This window comes from Caretta caretta, chromosome 13, assembly GCF_965140235.1.
Source record: "Caretta caretta isolate rCarCar2 chromosome 13, rCarCar1.hap1, whole genome shotgun sequence".
NCBI classification, from domain to species: Eukaryota; Metazoa; Chordata; order Testudines; family Cheloniidae; genus Caretta; species Caretta caretta.
Window position 1 is genome coordinate 8864708 of NC_134218.1, and position 20319 is coordinate 8885026.

Here is a 20319-nt window from a genome sequence, read left to right on the forward strand (position 1 = left end):
ACCCAAATACAAGGAGGATTAACTTGTATCAATACCACAGTATGTGTCTCTCCAGAGTAACTATCTACCAACTAGATCAACAGACTAACTTTAGATCAGTAAGTTTATTTGAATTACTTTAAAAAGATAAACTATATTAAACTAATACAAAAACTATATTAAAATAATTTATATTGTTACTTAAACAAGCCCTTTGAATTTGCAGTTGAAGATCAAGCTTTCAATAGCCAGGTAGGGTGGAAAGTAATAGAAGAGATAGTGCTTCTCCATTTTTCAGGTTCAAGGTTTTAATTGCCAAATGTGAATTTCTAGCCTTTTGTACAAATTGTGCCTAAAATTTATTTTTGCCTCCATCATTCCAGAGGTCAAACTTACTTGGTATGTATTCTATTGCCTGTTTGCAGTATGTTTCACAACTGTAGGTTTCAGGTAGTTAGTATAGTTATTCTATATAATGCATATGCATGTTCCAATTCTGCTTGTTAGCTCTCAGAACAGGAATTATACTTTAATGGGCTTGATCTTCAGGTGGACCACAGCTCCATTTGGTGTCTGTTTCTCCCTCCCTTCTTTCACCCACTTTCTGTCCTGTGAGTGTGAAATAGAGGAGCCTTAAGGTGGTTCTGACTTAGGTTGACAGTAGGGCTGTCGATTAATCGCAGCTAATTCACGTGATTAACGATTAAAAAAAATAATAGCGATTAAAAAAATGAATTGCAGTTTTAATAGAATACCAATTGAAATGTATTAAATATTTTTGGATATTTTTCTACATTTTCAAATATTGATTTAAATTACAACACAGAATACAAAGTGTACACTGCTCACTTTATATTATTTTTGATTACAAATATTTGCACTGTAAAAATGATGAACAAAATAGTATTTTTCAGTTCACCTCACACAAGTACTGTAGTGCAGTGGTTCTCAAACTGTTGTACTGGCGACCTCTTTCACATAGCAAGCCTCTGAGTGTGACCATCCCCCCTTATAAATTAAAAACACTTGCTTATATATTTAACACCATTATAAATGCTGGAGGCAAAGCATAGTTTGGGTTGGAGGCAGACAACTCGCGACCCCCATTTAATAACCTTGCAACCCCTGAGGGGTCCCGACCCCCAGTTTGAGAACTCCTGCTGTAATGCAATTTACAAATGTAGTTTTTTTCATTACATAACTGCATTCAAAAACAAAACAATGTAAAACTTCAGAGCCTACAAGTCCACTCAGTCCTACTTCTTGTTCAGCCAATCACTAAGACAGTCAAGTTTGTTTACATTTATGGGAGATGATGTTGCCCACTTCTTATTTACAATGTCCCCAGACAGTGACAACAGGTGTTCGCATGGAACTTTGCCAAATAAATACCTTGCAATGTTGGCTACAAGATATGCTAAACGTTCATATGCCCCTTCATGCTTCGGCCACCATTCCAGACGATGTGCTGTTGACGCTTGTTAAAAAAATAATGCGTTAATTAAATTTCTGATTTAACTCCTTGGGGGAGAATTGTATGTCTCCAGCTCTGTTTTACCCACATTCTGCCATGTATTTCATGATCTAGTAGTTTCAGATGATGACTTGGCACATGTTGTTTGTTTTAAGAACACTTTCACTGCAGATTTGACAAAATGCAAAGAAGGTACCAATGTGAGATTTCTAAAGATAGCTACAGCACTCACCCCAGGGTTTAAGAATCTGAAGTGCCTTCCCAAATCTGAGGGACCAGGTGTGGAGCATGCTTTCAGAAATCTTAAAACACTCCAAAGTGGAAACTACAGAACCTGAACCACCAAAAAGAAAATCAACCTTCTACTAGTGGCATCCGACTCAGATGATGAACATCAGCGTGCGTCAGTCCGCACTGCTTTGGATTGTTATTGAGCAGAGCCTATCCTCATCATGGACACATGTCCCCTGGAATGGTGGTTGAAGCATGAAGGGACATATGAATCTTTAGCGCATCTGGCATGTAAATATCTTGTGACGTCGGCTACCAACGGTTCTATGCGAATGCCTGTTCTCGCTTTCAGGTGACATTGTGAACAAGAAGCAGGCAGCAGCATCTCCTGCAAGTGTAAACAAACTTGTTTATCTGAGCGATTGGCTGAACAAGAAGTAGGACTGAGTGGACTTAGGCTCTAATATTTTACATTGTTTTATTTTTGAATGCAGTTTTTTTGTACGTAATTCTACATTTGTAAGTTTAACTTTCACGACAGAGATTGCACTACAGTACTTAAGTGAATTGAAAATACTATTTCTTTTGTTTTTTTACAGTTCAAATATTTGTAATAAAAATAAATATAAAGTGAGTACTGTAAACTTCGTATCCTGTGTTGCAGAAAACCTCCAAAATATTTAAATAAATGGTGTTCTATTAACAGTGCGATTAATTGTGATTAAAAAAATTAATCGCCTGATAGCCCTTATTGACAGTAATGTGTCCTAGGTGCAGTTCTGCCAGCCTAGGACCATAAAAGTACAGCACACTCCAGCCATGCAATGAGCGTGGCCCCTATACCAAGGTGGGGCCTGGAACAAGTAGGATAGAGCTGGCTATGTTGGCTCTGTACTGTCTGGAGAGCCCCCCCATGCAAGGGCACCATCCCCAACCCACCCCTTTAGGACTGTTTTAAACCCTCTTTGCACTAGTAGGGCAATGCCAAGAGTTATGGCATTATATAGGTGGAATCCATTATAGGGTGGAATCACTCACGGTTTCTCTTTCTGGGGGGAGGGGAACAGAAGTTTAAGTTAATTTTATATTTTTTTGGATGAATTCAAAAGTTGTGAATTGTAAGAACTAAGTCCATCACATGCACATGCAAGGTAATGGCCTTTGTCACTGAAGGATTTGTAGTTTAATTTTTTACCAATTGATAAGGCCAGATGAAATTTCCTAATTTGTCACAAGAAACTGCATTTGTCTTGAACGTGGCACTTGGTGTGTTTATAAGTATAGCAGGAGTTTGATTAAAATGAAAATAATCTTATTCAATTCTACTGATTCAATGTTTCTTTCCAGATCTGATTAGTGTAAGATGTGACCAAGCAATGGGTGAAATGGATTTGTTGCCCAATATTTCACATTTACACACTGGAATAAAATGTCAAGTTCAGTTTGTGTAGTGACACATTAAATATAATATTTATATATAAATATTTTATATATAATTACTCATTGAGGATGTGAACAAGTTTGTATTTTATCGTTTTCTACTCATTCAAAAACATTCTGAAATTGTCCATTTTTGCAGTGATCAGTATAGTATATAAAGGGTGATAGAGAGGAAAAATTCAATGGAGGTTCTGACAGCAGTTAAAAGTGAACAGAGAATTTGACCCGGTTGAGTATTCAAAATTTTCTGTACTGAAGTAATGTTGCTTTATAAGATATTACTCGCGTGAAAGTTTAGCGGTTGTTTTACCGTGTCTCTAAGCTCCGCAAGCATAAACATAGCAGGATAAAATCTAAGTAATGACACAAGTGAAAGGTTTTATGCTGCTTTTAATTGATTAGCTAGAAAATGTTTTTCTTTGTAATCTGATGTAGAAACTAAATCCAATTAAAATCCATGATTTGCAAGATTATATTCGTTGAAAAAACGAGTAACTTTTCCTCAGGAAAAATACACTTAAAATATTCACGTTTTGTGGTATAACTCTCATTGTGTGCAGTGGTCATAACTGGACACTAGTTGAGGGACGTCATTTAAATTGGCCCCTTGTTGATGAAAACTATCTTAAATTCTTTTTGTATTGATTTGCTTCTGTGAAGAGAGGTAACTGCATAACTCTTGGAGATCAAAGATGCATCCGATGAAGTGAGCTGTAGCTCACGAAAGCTTATGCTCAAATAAATGTGTTAGTCTCTGAGGTGCCACAAGTACTCTTTTTCTTTTTGCGAATACAGACTAACACGGCTGCTACTCTGAAATCTTGGAGATCAGTGTTTTTTAAATTGCAGTGTGAGGATATATAGAGGAAAACCAGTCTGAATTCAATATGTCATCTTTATCTTTTGAAGTCCTCTGGTGGAGAAATTAAACAAGTGTGTTTAGTTTGAGAGCACTAGATTGAAAACATGCCAAGAAAATGGTGTGACATCTTTGTCCACATACAGATGTGTTGAATTGTTTAGAAAAGCAACCTAGAGCATGACCATTTCAGAGTCTCATCTTCTAAAAGTGCCTTAGAACAGATCTTCAGCTATAGATGGAGATCTAGAATGCTCTAACTTATTTGCTAAGTGACACGTAAGGCTGAGTCTACACTACAAAATAAAGTTGACTTAAGTTACGTCAACGTACAGCCACCATAGTAATTAAATTGTTTTCGCATGTCCACACTACGCTTCTATCGGCAGTGTGTATCCTCACCAGGAGCTCTTGCACTGATTTCACTGTCAGTGTGAGGTGCTGACAGTTTGAACCCTGCCATTGTGGGGTGCTGACAGCCAGAATAGTCTGAAATGGAGCAGTGTGATGTAAGCAATATGGTGTCTATATGGATACTGGATTGACCTAACTAAATCAACCTAAGTGCTACACCTTTCACAGAGGTAGAGTTATTACGTTGGTGTAGGGAGCGATTTATTGGTAGGGAGCTACATTTTAGTGTAGGTGCTTAGTTAGGTTGATGTAAGGCAGCTTATGTCAACCCAACTTTGGACAAGGCCTAAGATTTAGTTTTCTGATCTTAATAACACCTCTATTTTTTGTGTGCATGCAAATAAATGTAGGTGCAGTTTTTCACTTAAGCCAAAACTTTTAGAAATGTTAACTGGTGTTGTTTTTTTTGCCACTATTTTTGGGTCCCCAACTTGACTCCTTGGGCTTCTTCAGAGGTGCTGAGGACTGACTGCTCCTGTTGGCCTGACTGTAGCACACAAAATTAATAAGCACTGGGGAAATGTTTTGGTTAGATATCCCAGGCCCTGGTTACAAAAACAAACATAGCAGCTACCATCTGAAAATCGAACACTTAGTCTGGTTCTCAACAACTATCCAGTTGAGTTAAGTGTTTGGATATGTGACTGAACAGGGAATGACTGCCTCATTGCCCTCTCTATTTTATTTATCTTTTGGGGTGTAATGCAGCACAGTACCATCTGTTACAGATGCTCTTGAGAGGGATTATGATTTTATAACCATTTTCATTGCTAAAATTGTTATGGAAAATTAATTTAGAAGTTTCTGATAACTTTTTTTAAGCCAGGCTAATGGGAATCTGGTTTAATGACAGGATTTTCTTTCAATTGAAGCACTTCATAAAAGTGAATGCTTTAAAGTCAGAAAAGAATAACTAAGATATTTTCAGGATTACTCGTTTTAACCTCTTAGCCATGTGGAATGTTTATGGTATTGTATATTATGTGCATGTAGTATTGTACCATAACTTGATAGACTGACGACAGAAATGTTCTTTAGTTTTAATCGAGATTTTATGATGAGCGTTGGGATATTTAATTTTTCTTTATATAAAATTTTATAAACCAGTTTTGTGCGAATCCAGACTATTCACAGTTGGATATACATTCCAGTGTACCTGCTAATTTCAAATGTGTTGGGCTTTTTAAAGATATTTAGAGCTGTTCCCTTTTTGTTCTGTAGCCATTTGCGTGTGCAGAATATTTCTTGACCTCTTTCTTTTTTCGCAGGCATGGTCCTTGTGCGTAGCGAAAATGGACAGTTACTGATGATCCCTCAACAAGCCTTGGCACAAATGCAGGCGCAGGCACATGCCCAGTCCCAGCCCCAGAATACCATGACTCCTCGTCCTGCAACGCCTACCAGTGCACCACCAGTACAGATATCAACGGTGCCGGTGAGTTTCTCACTTTACATAAGTAAGAAAATCATTTTCCTTAAATATGTCTGTGAATGTAGTCCTTAGGAAAGCGAGGGACTAATAATGCTGGTTCTAGGCAGTAATAAGTCAAGGCAGTGCTGTACAAGCTTCCCCAAACAGCACTGCCATAGCGCCCCAACCCTAGTGTGTTACACTTCGGCTGGTTTTCACTGAAACTGATCTTCACTGCAGTTGGCTGGCAGTAAATTTAAAACTAATTAAAAGAAATACTTTTAGACCATGCATAATTAACCCATGGAGCTCATTGCCATAATAAGTCATTGAGGCCAAGAGCTTAGCATGATTTTTTTGTTTCAAGGATTAGGTATTTCTATGTCTGAGACCACCATGGTTACATTAAATAGGGTAAAAAAAATCCTATTGGCAGGTTGTTCCATAATAGCCCGCTATGGGGTTTCTTGCACCTTCCTCTGAAGTATCTTCTACTGGCTGCTATCAGAGGCAGGGTACTGGACTAGATGAACCATTCCTCTGGTCTTGTATTGCAGTTCTTATGTTCAAACTCTAACATAGTTTGGATTCTTTTGTAGGCTCCTGGAACGCCTATAATTGCACGGCAGGTGACACCAACTACTATAATCAAGCAGGTGTCTCAGGCTCAGACAACTGTACAGCCCACAACAACGTTACAGCGTCCTCCTGTAGTGCAGGTGAGTTTGTAGAAACATACATATGAACAATGAAGCTATGAATTGCAAAAATAACTTGGAGTAAAATTCTGTTTGGGAATATCTCTGGGTGAGCACTTAGAGTACATAGGACACTTTTCTCCACTCCCTAAAATGTCTGATAATCTTCAACTATGTCAGATTTTAGACTTCAGCTACTCAGCAACATTCCTTTCAAAGTCAACTTTCTTTTTGAAAGTCCTGTGTTTGTTTAAAATACCTTCTGTGCTTTCCTCCAAAGGAACAGACACACGTTTCTCTTTGGATTTGAAACCCTCTTTGATGCTACAGGACTATAGTTCCATTATTGTCTCTCCTTAAGCTTTTTAAAGGGTTCTTATTCTAAACTTCCTCCTCCCCTGTAATTCTTCTTTTACCTTTTCATACCATTGCTTTATCGTCTCCCGCCTCCAGCTCTTCTGCTTTTGGTTTTTATGTATCCACAGGGATTCAGTATGCCTCAAGGATGTCTCATGGTGCCTCCTCAACTTGGGGGACTCTGTCCTAAGTTCAGCCTGACTGATAGGGTGACTCACACTTTCTAACCACACCACCAAGAAAATCTGAAAGTAGGGATGGAATGTTATATGCAGTACTGATACCATCTGATTCCTACATCCTAACCTTCATTTTTTCATGCTTTCTTTCCCCTTTAACCTGACAACAGATGAATCAATTAAGGGTTTTCTTAAACGTTCCCCTCCTTTACACTGAGCACCAAGTGCACAGTTCTTGTTCCCCTTTAACCTAATTTTAGCCTATACTGAGGGGGAAGAATCTGCAGTGGCCTTTCCAGATTTGAGCCTTCTTTTATGCAATAGTGCCTCCCTCATTTTCACTACTCTTGTGCTGGATGAGCAAATTCACTCTGTCTTCATTGCCTTTTGGAGTGAACACACAATGGTTTTCACTTCGTTCTTCCATTTTCCTAACAGCGGTGTAAGTTGGGTAATCTTCTCCTTCCCCTCCTCCCAAAACACAATGAAACATTGCTTTGAAAAATCTAGAGTGCCTTCTCTTGGGTACCTTGTATAGTACAGAAGAGTAACTTTTGATAAATGGGCTATTAATACAAATGCTGAAAACTAGTCCTAATGTGCAATTATTTTCTTGATGCAAAGGCATTGTCATCAGTAGTTTAGAAATACACCTTGAAAGCCAACAGGCAAGTAGTATAGACGAAAGAAGGATCTAGTTATAATTTTAGTTCTTTAAAGACGTTATTTCTGCATCGTTCGCTGTTTTGTCTGTTTAAAACATGCTTGGAACTACTAAATTGTTTGAAAGAGCTCGTCTCCCTCTTCTGCATGTTCTCCCTAAATTTCAGAATCTGGCTGAAGGGTTCTACCACTACAGCCATTTTTTTAAAGGAATATTCAAATTAAAAATAATATTATACAAAAAAACTTGGATTTTTCTGTGCGTTAGATTAATTTTAGAGGCATATTCAATGAGTTTTGTATAACTTTATGAAGAAAATTATTCTCTCCAGCTATTCAACCAAAAGGTAATAGAAACAACTGAGAGTGAAGTCTTTACCCATTATGCCTTCTAAAAAAACCAAATCCTCCTTTCGGGAGGAATGGCAGGTGAGGGAAACAGGTAAACAACTTTGGATGTCTAGGTAGCAGAAATATAGCACTAGCTTAATAATGCTTTGGGATTTGAGCATGTTTTCACGCTCAGTGTTATACTTTCTTTTATCCTGTAACCAAAACTCATGTATTCTTTAATCAACTTTCAGTATTTTCAGTTTTAAATATGTAGTGTGTTCTGCCATCTGGTGGTTCTTTCTTTGAACTGCGACAGATGGCTGATACTATCAGTACCAGTTTTGGTTTTTTATAGCAGCTGTGAAGGATGTTCCATAGTTCTGTGATTTGGTTATTCCTTCTCCTTCGGTTATGTGGTACAAAGACAGATTTTCACACACTCCAAAAGGGATAACCCATGTCTGTATTCTCTACAGCCTCAGATTGTTCTGGGTGGTACCGCACAAACAACTGCATTAGGTACAGCCACAGCTGTACAGACTGGAACTCAGAGAACTGTGCAAGGAGCAACAGCAACCTCTACTGCTGCCACAGTAAGATCATGGTTACCAGCTCAAACTATACATATGTTTAAAATTCTGTGCTACTGTTCTCATTATACACCTGGTGTACATACACGTAAGTAAATGTAACATTATCAGAGTAAGGAGCAAATCAAGACTGAGTTCCCTTGAGTTATTGGTCTTACAGCAAATAATGAAATTTAGCAGAAAAAATATAATTTAGGATACTTGTAAGCAAGAATGAGCTGAATTTTTTGATTTATAACAACCTTTCTTTATGGTTGGTAATGTAGCATTTATATAGAACTCTTCAAAGCACTTTGACTGCCCTCTGGGACATGGGCAAATCACTGTGATTTATTTAGTGTCCGAATAGGATTAGAACTCAAGAATTCCTGGTTCAAGATATATATCAAATATCTTCAAGATAGGCAGTGAGTGATGGCATAAGAGACAGAATCAAGCTGGAGTGCCCTTTGTTCTATAAGGAGATAAGCATCAATACCTACTTGCTTCTCCTATTATAATACACTATTTAAGCATGAGGTTATATGGTGTGGTCTTGACTTCCATTCCCTAAATATCTTATATGCACACCAACTTCAAACATAATTGTAAATTACTATGTTTTCATAATTGAAATATAAAATGTTTCATTGCATCACACCTGCAAACATTCTGTCAATTTTATTATACACGTCACACTATCTGATATGTAAAATCTTAGCTAATATTCTGTGTGTTGTGGGGCTACAGCAGAAAGATCTAAGGGGTCAGAGGACCTTGCACCTCACAGACCACAACCAGGTCGTAAGCCAAAGGAGTTCTTTCTTTGTAAGCAACCATTAGAGCACGCAACCACTTTGGAAGCACCCGGCCTTTGAGAGTATCACCTGTGTGGTGCTTTCATATTTCAGGGTAGCGGGAACTGGAAGTCCCCAGGTCACTTTGAAACCAGTGCTTCCCATATGACAAACTTTTTGGTAGGAATAAAATATTTGCTGCTTATTTTTTTTATACCATCATGTAAAAAAGCATGTCCGGTAAACTTCCAACTGAAGAGGCACATCTTGCCTTCCTCTTATTCTGCCTAACTTTCTTTTCCCTCCCCAATAGGAAACTATGGAGAATGTGAAGAAATGCAAGAATTTTCTATCCACATTAATAAAACTGGCTTCATCTGGAAAACAGTCTTCAGAGACTACAGCTAACGTGAAAGAGCTAGTACAAAACTTGTTGGTAAGAAAAGCTCATTAAAACTACTGAGAAATCAAGAGATGCTGGCTAAATTTTTAATTCACTAAATTAAGTTTTACGAAAAACAGGGTTTTATAAAACCTAAGATAAGTAGATATTCTGCATATGGTTTTTCTTGTTAATTAAAATGGACTTTTTTAAACCCAAAAGTTTCCTGTAACATTTGCAATGCAGATATCCTACCATTGTACTAGAATGGGGTTCTCAATCTGGAGATCGGAACCCCTCGGGGTTGTGAGGTTATTACATGGGGGGTCATGAGCTGTCAGCCTGCACCCCAAACCCGCTTTGCATCCAGCATTTATAATGGTGTTAAATATATTAAAAAGTGTGTTTAATTTATAAGGTGGGGGGGGGGTCGCACTCAGAGGCTTGCTATTTGAAAGGGGTCACTAGTGTGTAAAAAAAAAAAAAAAAAAAGTTTGAGAACCACTGTACTAGAATGTGCAACTGATTAGCCTACTGTCATGATATGAGATAAGTGGAATGCAAAAATAATGCAGTATGAATGGTGAATATTTAAATTAGAGTTTCAAATTCTAAACGTTTTACTGATCTAAGGTGGTATTAACAAGTATAAGGATTTTTTAATTAAAGGCCCATTATTATGCTCTGAGTATGAAAATTCATAATTTCTTATTTATAGCTGTATTTTTGGACAATAACATTACATACCAATATTAAAAAAGATGAAATTTTTAGTATTTGTAGAATACCTGGCAAAATTGTATAGCCTATGAATTTTTAAAACTGAATGTGCTTTTTGTGGACCAAAAGGAAAGTTGTGTGTTAGGATCTATTCATAATATTAAAACTTTCAAGTAATGTTGCAATTCAGTTTCCACTCTCTAAATCAATCAGGGCTGTGGAATTTTTGATCTGGTCTAGGTTGGTTAATTGTCTGAGACTGGTGTAACTTGTATTTCACAGTTGCACTCTACAAAATGTATATGACCATAATACTCCTGATAGATAAAAATAGCCAGCCACGATGGAAATGACAACTTACTTTTAAAAAATTAGTTGACCTTTAGAAATAGGTGTGGGCCTTAATGTCCAGAGTTCATTTATTTGGTGAATTTGAATATCTATTTTGTTTCATAGGATGGAAAAATTGAAGCAGAAGATTTTACCAGCAGGCTGTACCGAGAACTTAATTCTTCACCTCAACCTTACCTTGTGCCTTTCCTGAAGGTAATTCATAAGTTCCATATTCTTTTATTATCTTTCCGTGCTTATCTGAGCAGGAGCACATCAATTTAATGAGAAAGATGCTCTTCTAGAACAATATGCGTGCATGTTTTAAATGTTACCTGATCAGATTTTTAAAAAGATCCTTTAAAATACACAAATACATGTTTTGCTTCCCAGTCTCCTGAGATTTCTGCCCCCCGCACCCCTCCAATATTTTAACTGTACTAAATGAACACAGGTTCCACTGTAATGGCTAAGTTATTTTTGTGAGAAATCTGGAACGTAATTATTCTTTTCAATGATCAAAGCCATTTATCTCTGCACGGTGCAAAACCCTTCAAGCAATTTGCACCTTAGTGTGCAGCCCAGCGTGACCAGATGTCCCAATTTTATAGGGACAGTCCCAGTTTTTGGGTCTCTTTCTTATATAGGCTCCTATTACCCCCCACCCCGATTTTTCACATTTGTTGTCTGGTCACCCTAGTGCAGCCTTGGCAGGTAGACCCAAGGATTGAATAGCATGGAGACTGATGTATTCTCTCATTCGTAGAAGTGATCTCAGAGGAACAAGCTCGAAGCACTCTGATGGAGCAGTATGGGGAAACTTGCACTGTTGGTGCTTCTGCTGTTGTGTTTTATGGATAAACCAGAAAATATACTTTCCAGGGCTGTCTAGCTGGTACTTTTCATAAATACTTATGTAATCATGATTATTGTCTCTGGAACCCAAAAGTGTGGTAGGCACCTCACAGAACAAGTAGAACGTCACTATACGTGCCCCAAAGGAACTTGCAAGCTAAAATTACACAAAGTGCAACAAGGAAAACTACAAAAAGAGGAGGCTTGGGAGGACAAGGAGCACACAATAACAGTGTTTGACTGTATAAATGTTTAAGGGGGGCAGAGTTAAGGTTGCATGTGCAGCCTGCACTTTGGCATTTCCTGTCTCTTAAGGCTGCATAGCTAAGCACTTAACATTGTTATTGCCTTTTCCTGCCTTTGATATATAAGGAAATCTCTGACCTATGTAGCAAATGGAAAATTGTGGTTTAGGATTCTAAAATCTTCGAGCAGCGTTACCATACTGTGATGCTTCACTGCTGGAGGAGGGGATACCGAGATGTATCAGTCCACTCAGCACTAGATGCCCCCCTGTGGCCAGGCATGGTGTCGCAGCTCTCTCACTGGGCTAGTGCACCCTGGCAACTGTTGCTCTGGTGCTATAGTAATTCCTCTTCCAGTGACCTAGCCCTCTGGCTGGGTCACCCTCTTAAGTCAGAACTGTCCAAACTAAAAACAAAATCTCAAAGTCTTAACACAAAACAGATCCTTCTGCCCTCTTTGGGGCTGTTTCTTAGCCTGTCTGAGGTTCAGCCTGCAACCCCTTTCACTGGGGCTGGTAGGGGAATCCTGTCCCACCTTTGCCCTGGGCCCAGGGCCCTGTACTGAACAGTGACATCTGCTCCTTTACCTGTGTTGCAGTTTTTCCTGGGCCACTTCCTACCTTGAGGCTTTTTGCTTTCCGTCTGGGTCTCCCAGTCTCTTTCCTGTCTAGTCAGGTTCCCTCCTTGCTCGAGCGCTTTCCTCCCTACTCTGAGCTTCCTATCCTGCTCTGACTTTCTGTCCATCTCTTTCCCTATCTGCTCTTTATTACTACTTTAATCCTGGCTCCTTTTTACACAGGAATCACTTCATTCCTCTTGGGTGGAGCCATTCTTCAACCAGATTGGTTTAGCTCCAGGCTCACCAGCTCCTGGGGCAAGTCACCCTGTTAATCCAGGTTGGCAGTACTTTGCTACTACCTGCCCTTAACACAGATAAGACTTCCTCATGCTGACTCCATCAGCCTCTGGCAACACATGCTCCACCTTCCAGGCCTCGCTATCTCTGTATCAGATAGTGATTAGGCACGCCAGGACTCCTAAGTCCTCAGAGCATCCCTTTGGCATGCTCAGCCCCTATTCCACTGAATACTCACAGAACTCTCAGATCCTCTCCTCCCAAAGAAATAGTACGGACTAGCTTGCAAGATTCAACTCGGGATCTATATTTATAGTGAAAGCAAGAATAAACTTATCAAAGAACAGCGATGTAAATGACGGAAAGAATACTGGAAACAAATGGTTATATATAAAACAAAAGCCTAACTTTCTATAACCTAAACTTAACTCAAGACAATCTCCTGTCTTCTACAAGATACCCCAAGTCCTTTTCCCAGCATTTTCAACCAGGATGGTTGAGGTTGCCCCTTTAGTCAGATCAAGCCTGCAGGCAGTTTGTCTTCACCAGTGGAAGTGTCTTTTTGCACCCCAAGATACACTTTATAAGCCCTTTGATCTTCATCTGAAAAACAGGATTCCCCACACTCCGTGTTTTACTCTTCCTGTTAATTTCTTTCTGAAGTTTCTGCAAGCTCTCTGTTAGCATTTGACTCAGTATGCTAATAGACTTCCATTGTGAGACATACAGTGGTCCACCAAGGAGATGTGTCCCACTTCCTATCTGGAGAATTTTGTCTCAAGGTAGGCTACTGTTGAATGGTCAGCATTTTAACTTCAATGCCTAGAGAACATAATTTTCAGTGTGTGTATGTGTGTGTGTTTTTTATATATATAAAGTGTGTGCGTGTGTGTGTATGTATATATGTATGTAACTTCTCACATTCTCCATATATACATCTTACAATGATTATGATGACCAGTATGATACAGGCTTTTATTAGACCTTACATTACATTTTCTTGATGAACCCAGGGGATCCTTATACCCGTGTCTTCTGTTAGATGGTATCCAGAGGTCCTTGGGTCACACGTATGATGTTTTAACTGTAAAACCAGACACATTTTTGACTGTTTGAGATTAAATACACTGATTCTTTTTTTATTATTTTAGATAATAGCTGCATAGTTCCTGTTAGAGCTCCATGGTGGTCTAGGATTTCTGTGCTCAGAAAAATTTTAACTGAACCAGAATTCACCATAGTTATGTGAAAGTAAATTCTTTCATCCTCTTTTTTTCTTCAGAGGAGTTTACCTGCCTTGAGACAGTTAACCCCAGACTCGGCCGCTTTCATTCAGCAAAGTCAACAGCAGCAGCCCACAACGCAAGCAACAACTGCGCTGACAGCTGTGATGCTGAGCAGCTCAGTTCAGCGCACAGCGGGGAAGGCCACTGCCACTGTAACAAGTACTCTCCAACAGCCTGTAATTAGTCTAACTCAGCCTACGCAAGTTGGGGTTGGCAAACAAGGGCAACCTACACCACTGGTACGTAAACCGAAGTGCATCATGTATTGGCTTTTGAAGTGTAATGACTATTCTTCACAGTTTAACTCAGCCAGAGACCTTTCTGTGAACATTTAAAGAAGGTAACTGCTAAGAAGAAAATAATGTATTTTAAATACAGCAATGATCAAAGTCCTCTATCATTTCCTAATTATTAAAAATAAAAAATCAGCAAATTCTTTCAGTCAATGCAGAGCCAGGTCGTAAATTCTTAGAATTGTTTTAAATAAAAACTGATGCAGATTTTAGGCCTGTGTAATGATAAAGTATTGTAGGATGTTTTTTTTTTTTTTTTTTAAATCTAGGTTACACGATTTGTGGCTTTTTTAGGAATGTAGATCATTTGGTAGCTTGTATTAATCAGAGATGGGAAAGAATATTAATATTCCATTTAACAAAAGCCCGTTATAACACAATTTTGATATCATTCTAAGGGACTTGATCAACATATTGTAATAGACCAGTCTACCACGTGCTCATGTTAAACTTCGAATTGTCCAGAGAAAATACAAAAGTATTCACATCTATTTTGAGTACTAACGTGGCACTTATCACCATAATATGGTTACAGTGATTAAAATATTATCCTTGCAATACTTCTGTGATGTAGGGAAGTATTACTGAGGCGCAGAGGGGACGTCTACACAGCCTGTGGGAGCATGCCTCCTCTGATTTGACAGACTCTGTGCTTGTGGGGCTTATGTTAGTGCTTTAAAAATAGGTGTGTAGACAGCACTTCGAAGTTGAGGGTTAGGCTGGTTTTGGGCTCTATGCTGCAACTTCAAAGTGCTGTCTACATATCTATTTTTACAATGTTACCATGAGCCTCACTAGCTCAAGTCTGTCAAACTGGGCTGGGAGGCTTGCTCCCACAGGCTGTGTAAATGTAGCCAGAGAGATTGATATTTTGCCCAAGGTCACACAAGAAACTTTGTGGCAGAGCAAGAATCTGGAGGTCTCCAGGCCCAGTCCACATTAACACTAATGACAAGGCCGTGCTTCCTCTTTTGCTTTGGTCAATTTTCTGGAATGCACATAAAGATAATAGTGATAACAGAAAAGGAAGAAACCAAATCTGATGATGTAGAATCCCTTCTCCTTGAGGCAGCAAAGTATTGTTCTGTATTTATGGTGGTTTTTCCAGATGGGTTTGAAGATTATTTATATAGATAATTTATATTTAGTAGTGTATTGGCCAGTATTGATATTTATTGTCATGTCTGCTTAGAAGCTACTTCTGTCCAGAATTTGAGGGATTGAGGGCAGGCGGCAGAAATTGTAATACTAATAGCATCTTTGTAGAAAGGCATTATTTGTTTATTTCCTTTAGACAAATGAATTCATCCTGTCTCAGTGCAGGGCACTGGATTTAATGACTTCTCAAGGTCCCTTCTAGGCCTACATTTCTGTGATTCACTATGACCTATCGGCAGTCTGGGAAAGCATAATGAAAATTAAGCATAATGTGTGAATTATTTTCTTCTTTTGTTTAACGGGGCACTGACCATATTTACTAGAATGGAACAATTACTAGTTTACTAGAATATATGTGCGTATCAGTTGTGTGGTCTTCACACCAATATGTAGCAGTGTGGGATAACTTGTGGAGAACTTGAGCACATCTAGCAATAGAAATGTGGAACTAATTATCTACAGGGGATGCCTTTGCAGTGATTAAGATATATGATTGAATTTTTAAAAGCTATCCCGTAGATGAGTGGCAGTAGATTTGATACTTAACCAAATTCTCTGGAGAGGGCCATGATAGACCATCATTCTCAAAAACTTTCATTTGATGATGGTGATGCCTTCTGATTTAAAATCCACTTTGCTTTTTGTGCCCTGGGCTCTTTTTTGGGAAGGTGGAAGCTATAGCAACTTCATCTTAACAAATAGAAAACTATCTCTTTCAGATGTTAGTTTGAATACCAAAAGCATCTCTTGCTGTCAACTATCTACACTTGGAAAAAAGGAAAGATTATGGGTGGTTCTGGGAATAGGACATAACTCCATGTGGATGTCTTAGACTCTACTAATATTTTCATAGACAGGTGGAAAATTTAAAAAATAGGCTGGAATGGATAGATGGCTTTCTCACTGCTTAACTCCTGAGATTCCTAAGAGGCAGATTGCAAAATTAGGGTATTGCACTCTGATCAGAATCAGTATTTTCAGCAAATATGTCCCTCAACTAATGATCTGCCTCCAACTCTCTTAGCCTGTACTCCAAACTTCCTTGCAGGAGAAAATGGTAAACTCTTAGAGTTTATCCAGTGGACTATAGATTTGTTGTGTGAGAGAAGAATCTTTGATCCTGCTATACTCTCTCCATTTAAATAACTGGTTTTCCTCTGTTCAAGAAAGGTCTGACTTAAATGCCTGGCACTTCACATTTTCAAAGAGATTTCTTAAATTAAGTAATCCTCAGAACTGACAAGGAAGTAAACTTGATTATAACTGGTTTTACACACCAGAAGACTGAGGAACAGTGATGTTAAATGACTTGTTGAAGGTAATAGCAAATTAGTGGTAGGACTAGGTAAGCCTTGGACGTTCCCAGGGGTTAGACCTTCACTTGATACATTAGAAGGTCTTTGCTATTCAGAATTTTCAGTAAAAAATCTAAAGGGGAGTTGCTTGTAACAATCCAGTAAAAAAACCTAGTGTTAGGATACCATCTTGAAAGAAATATTTAGTAGCCGATAGGTTCAGTCTGACTAATGTATAACCGGGTGTGTTGACTTTCTATTAAGGCATTTGGAGCCTACCGAAGAGAATTCTAAATCTATCATTTAGTCCTTAATACTTGTTGCTGACTTACAAGAAGTCAGACTACATGCCCAGTAACTGTTTATAAAGAAACATATGGGGCAAAGGTAAAGCCAGAGTCACAGAATTATGGAAGTTATGATCTTGGGTCTGGAAGGAGTTCGTAAACTCTCTTTTTGTGGCAGTTTGGTAGTAAAGGATTACTGAAAACTGAAGAATTCTAGTTGCGGCAAAAAAGCTCGTTCATGCTAAATCACTTTCTTTAGCATCTGTGGTAGCATTGAATCACAATTTGACAGGTTGCAGTGAGCAGGTGGGCTAAAAAGAGAAGCTTCCTGTTAAACTTGTCTTCAGTTCATGAATCCACCACTTGAAATGTTTTCCCATCTATTTTTGAGAAGGAGACAGTGATTCTGAAAGGTAGACATGAATAACTGTCTTAAAGTCAAGTTTTTATCTAAGGGTCAAATTTTCAGCTACTTTAACCCTTATCTGAACATGCACATGGAGATTTAGAGACTTTAGCTGACCATTTGACCCTAAATATCTTTAGAAGTTGGCTAATTTTGACTTTTGCCTATAGAGAAGAAATTTAACCTGCAGCAACTGGACTGTTAATTTTCCATGAAATAGGGTATATCTAAAGAGGGTTAAAAAATAAATACTTGAAGATTGTATTGATTATAATTTGCTTTTGCTCAAACACGTCTATTCACCAGTCTAAAGGTTGGCATAAGGATTTGGTTTATCCATTTGATTAACATCTTGTGCATCATTGTTCCTCAAATAGTTTAACATTATTTCCTCTCAATCTATTGGCAGGTTATCCAACAGTCTCAAAAAGGAGGGGCATTGATAAGGCCTCCACAGGTAACGTTGACACAAACCCCTATGGTAGCATTGCGGCAACCACATAATCGTATTATGCTTACAGCTCCTCAACAAATTCAACTGAACCAACTTCAGACAGGTAAGAAAATATTTTTGATACTCTGATGTTCTTTAATATGAAGGGTCTTTTAAAAAATGACCCTTAATACACTTCTAAAACAGGATTGTTACATTATTCGGGAATGAGTATAGCTGAAAGGTTTTACTTTTCTGTTAATAATACTTCGCTATTATGTAGCACTTTGCATCATTAGATCTTGAGGGGTTTGACAAAGGAGGGTTTTAAAGCTGGGGATGCTGAGCGAGACAGAGGTGAAAGGACATTCTGAAGATTACCCAGTAGGCCAGTGTCAGATTTAGGAGTAGAACCCAGGTTTCCTGAGTCCCGGTGCAGTACCCTATCCACTAGGCCAGTGTTTCTCAATGACTGGTCTATGGATTGGCACCAGTCCCTGAGATCTCCCTGACATGGTTTAGGAAGGCAGCAAGCTTGTATCAAAAATGTTGAGAAACACTGCACTAGGCAACACTGCCAAGTACTGCTGTGTCTCATTAAATCATTCAGAACCAAATGTTTTCCTTAGATATGTGTGAATCTTTTATCAAGTTTAGAGGAAGCCACTAGATAAATGCATTCAAAGTCAGAATTTGGTTGTTGCTTGTTAAAGCCTCTGTCTAGTTAGAGAATAAAACTAGAGGTCAGCAAAGATCCTGGTTCCTAATTTTGCACAAGGCACTGTAGTAAATTCATGTTGCTATAGCTAGTGGTTTGCTTTTGTTTCCAATAAAAAAGTCTCCATCTTTCTTACACAAAATACACTTTTTTTTTTCCTTAAAAAGCTGACTCTTTTCTAGCAGTGTTGCCCAATCTTATTACACAGGAGGGCCACATAAACCTAAGCACAACTTTGTGTGGGCCAAACAGATTTACCTAGTTTAATAAGATTTAAAGTCACTTGTATTGATTTTTATATTTTAAGTTCAGCTTGTTTTGTATGTATTAGACAATACTGTATGTATAAACAGCCTATTTACAAACTTGTGTAAGCTAAAGCTATGTCTGCACTATGCAGCTTTTAGTGACATGGCTGTGCAGCTACAGCCACGTTGCTAAAAGGCGCGCAGAATAGCCGCTGTTTGTTGGCAGGAGAGACTCCTGCCGACAAAGCACTGTTCATACTGGCACTGTTGTCAACAAAACTTTTGTCTTTCAGGGGTGGGTGTGTGTGTTTTAACACTTCTGAATGACAAAAGTTTTGTCTTTCCCTTGCCAGTGTAGACAAAGCCTAAACTGATGTAAACCTGATGACAAAAGGCTGATGAATCTGCTGTTAGTATATTGTGTTAAAGCAGGCTGCAGGCCTTATGAAATGCTCTTGTGGGCCATGTAGGTCCGCAGGCCATAGGACAGATATCTCTGATTATCTGTAGTATAAATAGGGTTTGTGGCAATTAAGTTTCTTGTGTGAACATCAGTTTAAATTCTCTGACTGAACTGAAATATCTGTTGCTTCTAGACTGTTTCATGCGTGATGCTTTAATGCTCGGGGTGGACACGCTTCAGCAAAAATGGTTGGGACAGAAGAGTAACTAAAAATGTCACAATCCTATTTTTTTACTTTTGTACTGCTGCCATTTTTAAAAACAGCTTTGTGCCAAAGCTGACAATGAACCCACCGCAAAATAATTAAAACGTTGAGCTAAAATGTGAAGCTCCACCACAAGTGATGTGGAGAAAACAAATATTGACTTTATTTTCTTGCAGTACCTGTGGTAAAGCCAACAGTATTACCTGGAAACAAAGCTCTGTCCGCTGTTTCACCACAAGCAGCTGCCGCTCAAAAGAATAAACTGAAAGAACCTGGGGGAGGTTCTTTTAGGTAAGGAACCAAAATCCTTGTTTCTGTACAGAGGGCCTGAACGCTGAAACCGCTGGGAGGCTTTCCAGTGACTTCGGTGGTGCGTTGGGTCAGGGCTGTATAGATTTGCAGAGGGGGAAAAAAGGATTTGAGGAGGCTTCTTCTAAGTGCTGGTTTGTCCCTCCCCCCGCCCCCCTCTCCCCGCCCCCCGTTGTTGGCCTCTTAGCTTACTGGTACCTAAAACAACTCTCTCAAATGTTCTTTGCCTGGGCAGCAAATAGAAAGTATTCCTCTCCTTCTGTCTACTATGCTCAGGCTTTCTCCACTCCACTTTATGCTGAACACATCTGCCATCCAGCCTTTTCCATAGTAGTGACCTCATTCTGTTGCTGTCTTGTGGAAGCAATGTAATCTGGGTTTCTACAAGATGTGAAAACCTCCAGGATGATGGAAGAGAGGACTTGT

The 20319-nt window shown here is 38.8% G+C and overlaps 1 protein-coding gene across 2 annotated transcripts in view; it reads left to right on the forward strand.

The window, feature by feature from the left end:
- TAF4 (TATA-box binding protein associated factor 4) overlaps window positions 1–20319 on the forward strand; it is a 69829-nt gene that overhangs the window by 26957 nt on the left and 22553 nt on the right. For both annotated transcript variants that reach the window (XM_075118729.1, XM_075118728.1), the window contains exons 3-10: window positions 5666–5832; window positions 6408–6527; window positions 8515–8631; window positions 9718–9840; window positions 10963–11052; window positions 14075–14317; window positions 17927–18074; window positions 19761–19875. In XM_075118729.1, coding sequence (XP_074974830.1) covers window positions 5666–5832; window positions 6408–6527; window positions 8515–8631; window positions 9718–9840; window positions 10963–11052; window positions 14075–14317; window positions 17927–18074; window positions 19761–19875 — 1123 coding nt within the window. The remainder of the gene's footprint in view (window positions 1–5665; window positions 5833–6407; window positions 6528–8514; window positions 8632–9717; window positions 9841–10962; window positions 11053–14074; window positions 14318–17926; window positions 18075–19760; window positions 19876–20319) is intronic.